Source organism: Sprattus sprattus (assembly GCF_963457725.1).
Source record: "Sprattus sprattus genome assembly, chromosome: 19".
Lineage (NCBI taxonomy): Eukaryota > Metazoa > Chordata > Actinopteri > Clupeiformes > Clupeidae > Sprattus > Sprattus sprattus.
Genome location: NC_137917.1, coordinates 8,290,874 through 8,303,373, shown reverse-complemented (window position 1 = coordinate 8,303,373; position 12,500 = coordinate 8,290,874). Strand labels below are relative to the sequence as shown.

At 47.3% G+C, this 12,500-nt stretch overlaps 1 protein-coding gene across 2 annotated transcripts in view; it reads left to right on the top strand.

Annotated features, from left to right (window-relative positions):
• The window catches only part of cdkal1 (CDK5 regulatory subunit associated protein 1-like 1), a 250,054-nt gene that overhangs the window by 184,749 nt on the left and 52,805 nt on the right, over positions 1-12,500 (top strand). For both annotated transcript variants that reach the window (XM_080857466.1, XM_080857467.1), the window contains exon 11: positions 3,643-3,823. In XM_080857466.1, coding sequence (XP_080713592.1) covers positions 3,643-3,823 — 181 coding nt within the window. The remainder of the gene's footprint in view (positions 1-3,642; positions 3,824-12,500) is intronic.

Sequence of the window (12,500 nt, the reverse complement as noted above, 5' to 3'; positions counted from 1 at the left end):
GTCTCATTGTTTGGCAGAGGTCCAATGACGGCCCAGCTCACATCTCCCGCCTCCTCCTCTTCCTTTTTGTCCACATCCTCTACCTCTCGTCCGTCTGCTTTTGTCTCCCTCCATCTCCGTATTACAGCTTTCATCAAGGCCAACAATCCCAGCTGCACTTTTCTACCCTTTTCTTACAACGCCAGTGCTTTCTCTCTCTCTCTCTGTAAGTGAGTGTGTACTGTGTGTGTGTGTACTGTGTGTAAGAGTGTGTATAGGAGTGTTTTATTGTACCTAACGTCATTACTACAGCACAGTCGGGGTGGTATCAGTGGTCTTCTATAATGGCAGTGGAACATGCCTCCTCTTTTCTCTCTATCTTTCTCCCTTTCTCACTGTCCCCCTCTCCTTATCCCCTCTCTCTTTCTCCACTCCAAAAGGCGCTGCAATCTTTTTTGACAATTCCAACAAAGCATAAAAGCATAGGCCCATCAGCCTCTCACACCTCTTTCATAAAAAAGAATAATAACAGACTTGAAAACATACTCATGCGTGAACACACACACACACACACACACACACACACACACACACACTCATACAGCCCTCCATGAATCATAAAGCTCTCCAGAACTGAATGGCACATTTGTTTCCGTTGTCTCATTGAGATGTGCTTTCCATTTTATCTGCTGGACCAACTGCACATGGTGGAGGGATGGTTTGAAAACAAAAAATCAATTGCAGGTACAACCAGGAGAATGTGCAAGAACACAACAAGAAGCAGAGCGGTACTCAGTGTCCGTAACATCAGTGTCATTCAAAGCCGAGGTGCCTCACAGGTGGAGGAACAAGTGCTTTTCATTCTCTAGCTTTTCAAGACATCGCTTATGAGCGTCACTTATGTCTGATCATGCCCGTGGACAGGCTAGCGGTGTGTTGATCGATACCTTATCTCTTTTAGATTGCTCCTAAGCCTCGACGGAGACAGTTTAGGACTGGAACAGTAAACATGCTATCTCTGTGAGGTCCTGTTCCACTCAGTGGGCTGTTTGTTTTTGATTATTCAGGGTGTAGCGGTATTTGAATCTATCCCCAACATTTGTAGCTCTGGTGCTAGTGGTGTACTAGCATGCTAGCGTGCAGCCTGCATAGAACTGCATAGATGTTGTACTAGTCAACACTATTCTTAGTCCAGTGGTGATTGTAGTATTGCGCTAACCTTTAGTCAAACATGATGGATGCTAGCGTTTAGCTTGACCTGGAGCTAGCGTTTAGCTAAACCTGGCGCTAGCATTTAGCTAAACCTGGCACTAGCATTTAGCTAAACATGGCCTCTTCCATGTTTGCTTATGGTAGCTGTGTAATAACCAAGTCCTTCTGAATCCAGGAGTAGCTGTGTATGGTCTTCCTCGCCTCTCCCCAACCTCTCACCCCCTTCAAAGCCTCTTTATTCTTGTCTGTCCCCCTAGAGGAGGCAGTTGAGGCAGCTGAAGCTGGGGTGATGTATACATATATATGTATCCTCTCTTGTCAAGGAAATGTTTTTTTTTCCAGTTTCAAGGCTATCCACTTCATATCTTCAAGGTCTGCCATCTATTAAATATCGTCCAATCTCTTTGCATGATACGAATATGCCTTTTCTTAAAAGGGAATAACTTAATACACGTGATGTTTGGTCCTCCATCTGCCGTATAGTGCACTTCCTCCAGCTTTCTCCGGAGGTCTGCACAGCTCTTTCAGACGCGTGGCCTTGTGCACAGGCCCGTTGTTCAGCCGCTGAAAAGCTGAGGAGTGCCTTTCAGTGTGTTTCTCTCCCAGCGCTCCAGAGACATGCACTGATGTTATTCTCGTGTTGAACTTCATGTTGTTTTGAAGAACAAGCAGCTGTGATGGCAGCAGTCGGCAGCAGTCGGCTTATTCTTCCTTTGATTAGCCACTGTGTGTACATTTTGTTCTTATTTGTTTTTTGTTGTTGTTATTGTTGTTGTTTTTGCCCAAATGAAGGGATCCGTGTCCGTTTCGATTTCCCAATAGAGGCTAACGTTATAATGCTGTATCACCATTGCGAAATATGCCATTGGGGAAGCTGCCAAAACTAAAAGCTCTAACTCTTAAGCGAGCAAATACGTGCCACTTAAACACACACTATTACACATTTAAGGCTTTATTGTAGAAGTCTTCTGGCAGGCTTTCACTTTGTGTGTATGTGTGTTTGTGTTTAAAGGTCAAAGATTTCTAAGTGCCTGTGGCCACTGTGAATATTAATGTGTGGAAACTGAGGAAGCTTGTCAATAGGTCAGAGGTTATCTGTTGCCTTGGCAGTGCAGTCCAAACGTGATTAAACATGCACATTATGCCGGGGTTTGTCAATAACGCAAGATAAATATCTGCAATGAAGCAATGTCCGCTCTAGGAGAAGATGAATATATGTAGAAGAGAGAGAGCGAGGTAGAGAGAGAAAGACGTAGAGAGAGAGAGAGAGAGAGAGAGAGAGATGGAGGAAGTATGCAAGGCAGAAGGAGCGTCAAAAGAGGAGCGAGACAGACACACACACACACACACATAAAAACAGGCAGACAGACAGACAGACAGACAGACAAATAGGAGTGGGGGACACAGAGAGACTGGGAGTGAATGGAAGATGAAAAGGAGCGAGAGAAGAGTTTGTCTTGGAGGCAGACTCTAATGAAAACAGCACAGAGCCAGCCCAGCATCCAGTGTTCCAGCAAGTTGAGCAACGTGTTTGCAACCCCAAGGTCACAGGCTTTAACTCCAAGTAAACACACCGATTTACTGGATGAAGTGTATACCTTTCTTGTACTCTGAGTTGGTTAAGTATCAGCTAAACGCACAGCATTATTTAAGACATGAAGTGAAAACAATTGAATGAGTTTTATGTTAATGCACAGCAGCCCAGCCTGGAGTTCAAAGACACATCGTATCCCCTTACTTATCTCAACCCCTAAGGCCAGATTTCTGTGTCGGTCAATTCAACAAACAGCAAATAAGCTGGTCCTGAAAACCAATGAGGCTTGCTTTTTTTGAAAAGAAAAGGATAGATTTCTAAAATAAAAAATGTGTTCTAGGACCCATGGAAAAGAGTTCCTTCTTTAGATCTTTACTTCCCCTTGCCAGCAGATCAATAATGAATGAATATGTGTGGATCGGATCAATGGATTTCATGGATCCATGGCCCCGGCATTGGCTCTCATTCAGTCTTTTAGGAGCCAATAATCAATAGCCAATAATGATCAGGTTGCTAATAAGAACTTGAAAGAGGTAATGGTCCTCATTTGTGTATGCTGACCAGAGTGCTGCAGGGGTCTGTCTGAACCCGACCCAAGTCTGAGAGAGTTGTACTCGAGCTGGACCCAAACCTGACAGACATTCGTCTTTTTACACCCAAACCCATCATTTCTACATTTTTCTCCGAAACACTGGGGAGCCCACCCTCTATTGCAGAAATTATGATATAAAGATCACTGTTCCCCATTATCTGTCTCACTCACACACACACACACACACACACACACACACACACCAAAGGTATGTCAGTTTGCTGCCTCATTTTGATTTAAAAAATTCTATTTAAATACTCTACTTGTATCTGTTCTTCCTTTTTTCCTCGTCTCTTTCTCCTCTCTTTTCGTCTCTTACCTCCAGGGTTCCTGGCATCACCATCGCCACAGACATCATCTGTGGTTTCCCCGGCGAGACCGAGGCAGACTTCCAGGAGACGCTGGATCTGGTGCAGAAGTACCGCTTCCCGAGCCTCTTCATCAATCAGTTCTACCCACGACCGGGAACGCCCGCTGCCAAGATGGAGCAGGTCCCAGCAAACGTGGTAAGTCCCACCAGAACACCTAGATGCTGCTAGAAGATGGTCTCTGTGGATGTTTGGTGTTAGAACGCCGGGATAGGAAAAGAGTTAGCATTATCAGTATTCCAGTGAAACATCAGTCCGAAGAAGAGACTTTGGATCTAGGGAACCGCCAGGTTATTTAGTGCAGATGTACAACAACCAACAACATCTCACCTGCTGGGATGGTTCTTTCTATCATGGGACACTTTCAGCTGGAAATCTGAATCAGTCACCTGTCCAACACACAGCACTCTGGTCTCACTATGGGGTTGTGAACGACCCTCTGAAGAGGTATGAGTCGTGGTACATCATGCGTCCCCTAACGTGACTCATCCTCGGCAGTAGTAAGTAAGGCTTGATAAGGACTTACAGGGGAGTTGTGGGTGTGTGTGTGTGTGCGCATATTTGTTGAGTGACTGTGTGTGTGTGTGTGTGTGTGTGTGTGTGTGTGTAGGCAACTCTGTTGAAACCAGCATGGCAGACTGCCTGAATGTGCGAATGCAAAAGTGTGTGACGAGTGATGTGCTGAGACAGGTTGTGTGTGTGTAGAGAAAGGAGCCATTGTGTTTGCTGAAACCGTGCAAAGGCTCATGTAAGACATCACAGCCATCAGTCATGTCGAGGTCAAGCACCACACCGCACAGTCGAGGGGAAAGTGACCCGCATCAACCTCTTTCCACTGTAATTATCGTGAAGGTTATTTTGACTTCTCCGAAGCAAAACTCCCCCTCTGTGTGTAAAGCCTGCGTGGCTCGATCTGTGATCAAGACACGAAACGCCGCCTGTCAGGAGATGTGAGGAGAAACGCTCCAATTATGTCAAAAACGTCCTCCGCAAATGGCCTTGAAAACAGTGTGCCTAGATTTGTACCTGAAGAGACAAGCACAATTTTGGCTTCTATTCACGATGATTAGTGCACACTTACTCTGTCAAGTACAGTGAACACACTCACTCGCAATCTCCCTGGCACACACTCACGTCCAGGGCTGAGAAATAAGTGATTGAAATTCACATCTATACATATGTATATTTCAAGCTGTCTTTATTCGTGTCTATAAATATATATATTAAAAAAAAAAGATAGTGATTTGATTGTTTTGCGATGTGATTTATATTTCCCCTGTGCGGTTTCATGCATTCTCACATCAAGTGTTTGTGAGAAGCTTTGCTTTCCAGTCCCAGTCCGTCTCTCTGGTGTGTAATTCCCTCTCGCTGTGTTTTGCCCGTCCTGTCCCGTCATCCCTTTCCAGCTGTTAGCGAGACTATAGCGGCGATGGCAACATGAAAAATGCCCAGCGCTGTGGGAATAACGAGGAGGGCCATTGTTTATCTGGCTGGCCCGCAGCTAACGAACTCCAGAGGTGGAAGCGTGATTGTGTGTGTGTGTGTGTGTGTGTCCTCCATGGCCATTCTTCTTCATTAGTCTCCACAGCTGCTGCTGCCGGAGATGACCCTACACACAGATCCGCCCGTCCCCAAGGCAGTGTCTGACTCAGGAACACATGTGGCCCTGATGTGGCCCAGATCAGCATCAGAGTCATAGTGTCCCCCCTGCGATCAGACGATCAGTTGTAGTTAGCTGGGAAACTGGAATATGTTCACATTGACTTGGATTCAAACTGAATCGCATACATTCATTTATATGTACTTTCTTTTACATTACTTACTTCATTTTGCACAATGGTATGCAAGTCACCCACATACACTTCAAGTGTAGTGTTTTTGCTGCCGCTGGCTTTTAGACCATGAGACCCAGCTTTCCAAGTAGTAGAAGATAAGGTGAACTAGAGGAGCTGTGTGTGTGTGTGTGTGTGTGTGTGTGTGTGTGTGTGTGTGTCTGTGTGTCTGTGGGTTTGGTTTGGCTCCACTCTCCACCATGGCATCTAGCTGTCATGAAGGTTATTGTTCATGTTTGTTTTGATTCATTTAAAAGTTGAGTTTTTAAAGTTGGGTCAGAAGAGGCCTTGGTTTGTAACTCCCTTGAAGGTCGTAGTAAAACTTCTATGGACTTGCTTGCTTGTCTGCTCTCCTCCTCTCCTCTCCTCTCCTGTTGGATCTTTGAGCCAGTCTCCTCCAGAAAGCCCTGCGTTTGAGCACCTTGTTTCGTGGATCTGTGCTTAGTCTGAAGTAGATCATCTGCCCCCTTCCTCCTTCCAGGATCCTTGAAGATCCACCATCAAAGGCACTGGTGTGTGTTCAAGGCCTCTCCACTCATCTCCAATTCCCTTTCCTCTCCTGCGCTTCTCGGCAGCAATTCCAGGTTGTTTTTCCCAGGATGTGGCCGTGGTGGATCTGAGGAGACGTGAGAAGGCCATCAATGTTTCAGCCTCTCCCCGCTGATAAGGCCGTCAGAGAGGCTGCCAGAACCCATGAGGCTGTTGTGGGGGGAATTTCTTCACCAGTGAAAGTTCTTTTTAAAATCTGCTTTAAATCTCCCCTCTTTCTCTTTCTCTCTGTCAGAGATAAGCAGATGATGTTTGTGTCACTGTTAAGGATCACACTGTTTGAGGTCAGTGCCTTAGGGATTCCTTTGGAGAGGCTCTCGTGAACCTTGATTGGCTTAGGTGTTCTGTAGAGCTGTAGGACTAGCTCCCGGTAGCGAAGGGGTTCCTGGTCATGAGAGTTGTGCTGCTCTGACCAGCCCTATCGGCTTGGCTACACTAAAACACAAATGGAAGCACAAATTTAGGGTCTGGGGGGGGGCGGGGGCACTTGTGCATTGTTTGACCGCTCCCTGGGAGCACACACACACAGCTACACACAGCTACAGCCTGCTGTGCTGTTGTTTACCAGAGGCTGCCGGGACAGGTGTGTGTGTGTGTGTGTGTGTGTGTGTGCGTGTGCATGGCACACCAGCTGCAGAGAAACGGCATCATCCGTTAGCCTGCCTCTCAGAAAGCAGTGGCTCATAGGTAGGAAACACTGGACACCTTTGTGTGTGTGTGTGTGTGTGTGTGTGTGTGTGTGTGTGTGTTTTTCTACCTCCTTTTAATAAAGAGCAGAAGTTGCAGCACTGCTTCTAGTCTCTCAGCAGGCTCGCACATCCCAGCACTGCTGCCACGGAAACCAGCCGAGCCACGCGTCTGTGTTATGCTCACTCCGCTGGGATGGATCCATGCGTGGAGAGAGAGAGGAGGATGAAAGAAATGATAGAAAGAAATGAAAGAGAGGACGAATGAATGGATTGCCTTGGCTGAGCCAAATTAGGAGAATGGCCCCAGCAGGTATGAAGGGATAGTGATTGAAAAAAAGAGGAAGGAGGGAGGGAGAGAGAGACGGAGCAGACGGAGGGAAAGAAAGAGTGATTAAAAGGGTTGAGAAATAGAATGTCTATTCACAAGATTAAGGTTAAGAAAAATTTACAAAGGGGGTTGGAAAAAGAGAGATTGGGCAGGAGAGAGGAAGACTTACAGACAAGGTCCTTGTGTGTGTGTGTGTGTGTGTGTGTGTGTGTGTGTGTGTGTGTGTGTGTGTGTGTGTGTGTGTGTGTGTGTGTCTCTCTCAGAACGAAAGAGAGACAAAAGCATGTTTGAGAGTCAGTCAAAGAGGGAGAAGGTAGAGGGAGAAGAACAGGTCTTTGTAACTAGAAGGCTAAGTGGTTGGTGTGTGTGTGTGTGTGTGTGTCCTTCTGGGGCCTATGTAATTCGTCCTCATGGTCTGATGCGTTAGCAGAGATAAATGAGCCTGCTGTGAAGAGGCCTGGCTGGACAGGTGTTCATGTCCACAGCCCTCCACCTCGGCGTGCCTCTCACCCAGGGAAATTAACCGAACCCCCAAGGGCTGGCACACTGGCACACTGGGGGGGGGGGGGGGGGGCTGAGGCTGTGTTCAGACTGCTGCTGGAATAATCCGATTCTTTCCCTACATGTGGCACAAGATCAGATCTTCTCTATAGACTGAGCTGCACCTCTCCTCCCTCTCTATAGACTGAGCTGCACCTCTCCTCCCTCTCTATAGACTGAGCTGCACCTCTCCTCCCTCTCTATAGACTGAGCTGCACCTCTCCTCCCTCTCTATAGACTGAGCTGCACCTCTCCTCCCTCTCTATAGACTGAGCTGCACCTCTCCTCCCTCTCTATAGACTGAGCTGCACCAACTGACCTTCTGCAAGCCACAACAGGCCCCTGAGAGGGGGGGAGTGAGGGAGGGAGGGAGAGAGAGAGAAGGAGGGAGGGAGGGAGAGAGAGAGAAGGAATGGGGAAGGAGAGAGAGGGAGAAGAGGTAGCTTAGAGGGATAATGGAAGGATTGAAAAGGTGAGGGGGGGGGGGGGGGGGGAGAGAGATGAGTGCCAGTGAGCATCTGAGGCTGTGTTCAGACTGCTGCTGGAATAATCCGATTCTTTCCCTACATGTGGCACAAGATCAGATCTTTTGGCGCCAGTCTGAACAGTAAAGGGTTGCGTGGAACCACATCTTCTCACTTCCGAACTGAGCCTCATTCATACGTGGTAAATTGTAAATCTTCATGTGCTTTTATGCATGCGGTCATTTCAGGGCCGTTTACAGTTCTCATTGGGTCAGATTGAGGTCACATTCTAAGGCCAATGGGAATACACACCTGAAAAAGCTAGCATGAGAGATAATATTTTATGATATCCTTCACACACGCACATACCCCCATATCTCACACACACACACCCATATCACTCACTCACACACACACACGTGCACACACCCATATCCTTCACATTCAAACACACACATGCACCAGGCACCACTTCCTCTGAAGTTGATCAGACTGAACTCAATATCAACACATACTGAGATCTGAGAGGCCAATCTTCTGTGTGTGTGTGTGTGTGTGTGTGTGTGTGTGTGTGTGTGTGTGTGTGTGTGTGTGTGTGTTTTCTACAGCTTCCTTTCCCTCAGCTGTTTCTTCTCCTCCTAACTGTCATCACAGCACTCTGTAACTTTACTTTGCAACCTTGGCCTCTGATTGACCACATGCCTCTCCTGTGTGTGTGTGTATGTGTGTGTGTGTGTGTGTGTGTGTTTATGTTGGCAGTGTGCTGTACATAACTGTCCCATGTCAAAGAATGTGTGTGTGAGCGTGTTTGTGTGTGTTTGCACTGCCTATGGTAAGTTCTTGGAGAGGGTCGAGTCGACTTAGTTGGCTTGTGTGGTAGAGATAAAGTCTTGTGTGTGTGTGTGTGTGTGTGTGTGTGTGTGTGTGTGTGTGTGTGTGTGTGTGTCTGCGTGTGTGCGTACTGTTCATTGTGGTGTCTTTAAAGGCTGTAAACATGTCAGCGTTGGGCTGCTCTCGTCAGACCTGTCTGGTTGCAGCTGGTGAAAAGGTCTGCCCTAGAGGCAAAGCTTCTCCACCTCTCCTCCCTCTCTATAGACTGAGCTGCACCTCTCCTCCCTCTCTATAGACTGAGCTGCACCTCTCCTCCCTCTCTATAGACTGAGCTGCACCTCTCCTCCCTCTCTATAGACTGAGCTGCACCTCTCCTCCCTCTCTATAGACTGAGCTGCACCTCTCCTCCCTCTCTATAGACTGAGCTGCACCTCTCCTCCCTCTCTATAGACTGAGCTGCACCTCTCCTCCCTCTCTATAGACTGAGCTGCACCTCTCCTCCCTCTCTATAGACTGAGCTCCACCTCTCCTCCCTCTCAATAGACTGAGCTGCACCAACTGACCTTCTGCAAGCCACAACAGGCCCCTGAGAGGGGGGGAGTGAGGGAGGGAGGGAGAGAGAGAGAAGGAGGGAGGGAGGGAGAGAGGGAGAAGGAATGGGGAAGGAGAGAGAGGGAGAAGAGGTAGCTTAGAGGGATAATGGAAGGATTGAAAAGGTGAGGGCGAGTGGTAAATGGAGAGGGAGCAGAAAGAAGGAGAGGGACAGGAGGCACTAAAGACAGTGATGGAAAGCAGTCTCCAGAAAAGAGGGGGAATGGGTCACAAGGAGAGGGCGAGATTGGAGAGTTAGACAGAGATGGAACACAGAAAAGAGGTGTAGAGAACAGTGATGGATAGAGGGCCCTGAAGGAGGGATGGAAGACAGAGAGAGAGAGAGAGAGCAGAGAGGAGGTGGTAGAGATGGAGCTGGCCATCACCTGCCTGGTTGGGTGGTATCAGTGTCCTTGATCTGCACAGAGGAGGCCCTGCTGTGTGTCCACTGTAAACTCCTGCGTGGCGCTCCAGCCACAGAGGAAGACGCGCAGGAGGTGAACTCGTCATCGAGATCCTGGAAATGGGTCATGTCATGCCACGCTGTGTGGGATGGTGGGTTTAAATGGTAGTGTGTGTACAGGCAGGAACCTGCTGGTTGCTGCACTGTAACATGTGTGTGTGTGTGTGTGTGTGTGTGTGTGTGTGTGTGTGTGTGTGTGCTTTATGTGCCGGGTCTGTGGCAGTTTGGTTTCCATGATGTGAGTGTGTGGGCCTTTACAAAAAACTGCCCCAGTTTTTAACTCCTAATCTCGTCACCACTGTAGAACACTTGTGTGTGTGTCTGTGTGTGTGTGTGAGTGTGTCAGTTAGTCAGCCAGCCAACAAAGGCAAAACCCATTGTTTAAACACACATTTTTCTCTGTCCAGTATAAGCTAGGGCTTACACACACATCCATCAAAGTGTTGTGCTGCCTTTGTTTGTGAAGACGTTTATGGAGTTGCTATGGCATTAGGTGCACTTTGCCTAAACGTGTGTGTGTGTGTTTGCATTAGGGGTTGTGCGAGAACATCATTTTACTTCTTGCCTTAGAAAATAAAGGCGGGGGGGAGGGTATACTAGTAGAGCATATATAAGCATAAAATGAATGATATGGAGATGGCTCTTGGGCTTCCCTCTGGCTTTGGTGAAGTATTGATGATGCGAGCTTCATTTTACCGTTATTACCGCAGTAACCCATACCAGAAAGCCCTGTCACCAAAGTGGCTTCATACTGTATTCAGATATAGTGGCTGATTTTTGGTTAATTTGGTGAATGCTGGTCATCTTTAGTAAGCATAACTGACTTAAACATGAAATTAGTTGATAAATAAATAGAAAAAATGTGACAGATATGCTTGTGTTTTACAACTTGGTGACATTAGTGCTTCATTAGTGCTTTCTATTCCAAAAAATCACGTTCACCTGTTGAGCCTGTCATTTACCAAGGACTTTAACTGTAATAAAAAGCTGAACTACAAAACTACGCACGAGAACTCAATGTTAATTCAGAAACCTGACAGTTTATGTAAAGGCTGGAGTACTGAACCCTAATGTGTGTAGTTCTTCATGGGGAAGTGGGGGTGTGTCGACAAGCATCACCGCGGGTCCCAATCGCCGCAGGCTGTCTAAGTCGCCTCAGATAACAACGTCTGCTAAATACCTGTCGTTTACCTTCAGCTTTCCTTCAGGGGCTTATGCAGGTCTTTGAGTGATGGATGGCAGTCTGTCAGGCAGAGAGAGAGAGAGAGAGAGAGAGAGAGAGAGAGAGAGACGAGAGAGACGAGAGAGAGAGAGAGAGAGAGAGAGAGAGAGAGAGAGAGAGAGAGAGAGAGAGAGAGAGAGAGAGAGAGAGACGAGAGAGACGAGAGAGACGAGAGAGCCGAGGGAGAGAGAGAGATAGGTCACAAGGCAGAGGTGAAGAGCTGGCGAGAAGGGAAACGACAGCCTGGAAGTGTTTAGCACAGACAGTAGAGGGACCAAGGAGAAACTCCAGCGCTACACACACACACACACACACAATAGCCCAGATGGTGTCTGAATGTGTAACCTTCAGCAACCACCAACCTTCAATTGATTGTGTGTTTCCTTTTGAAAAACGTTGGTGTAGTTGTGTGTGTGAGATTAATTGGTCACAGCACTATTTCTTCATCTCCCCGAGCGTTTATTCACACCCTTTTCTTATTGTTGGCACTGATTTATCCCATGGCAGCTGACTCCCCTAATACACCAGCAGGATGAGCTGCAAGATAATCTCAAGTTCATCCACAACTGCTCCTTCCACAGGGAGGGTTACCTGAAAGATGTTCATGCCTCTCTGACCCATTTCAGTCGTGGCCTGACCCCTGTAAGGATCACTGTGCGAGTGGACATGATTTTATGCTGATGACTGACATTAAGATCTTTGAAGAAAATGGGTGCACGTTGTGCGTACATTGTGCTAGATGACTACATTTGGCCCAAGGTGTGTGTGTGTTTAAGAGGGGTAACAAGCAATACCGTGCTGATAAATACACAATTGTGTGTGTGAGAGAGAGAAACTCGAAGCCATGTACGTGGGTGACAGAGGATGCAATCCTTCATCATTGAGTGGTGACAGGTGAGTGCTACATTGGGAATTCCAGACAGAAGGCAACATGTTTTAAACACACACACATACACACATACACACTCAAAGACAGAAACCAATTATATTCTATATATTACCCCTTATATTACATCAGAGAGCAAGAGAGGGAGAACGAGACAGAGATGAGTAAGGGAGAGAGTGAGATGGATGAAGCTCTCCATGTCTCTCTGGTAGACCTTACAGATCTGGGCTCTGTACTGATGAGCCTGTCGTTTGGCTGATTTAGCCACCGATGCAGGCCTGTTAGCGCCTAATGTGGACCCGTGGAGCTCTGTGTCCTCTCGTCCTTGGACTGGATGGGGGAGGTTGTAGAGGGCAGATAGTCTCTTAAATGAAGGAAGATTCTAGAAAAGAGAGGAACTGTGGTCTGGTGTGCTGCAGT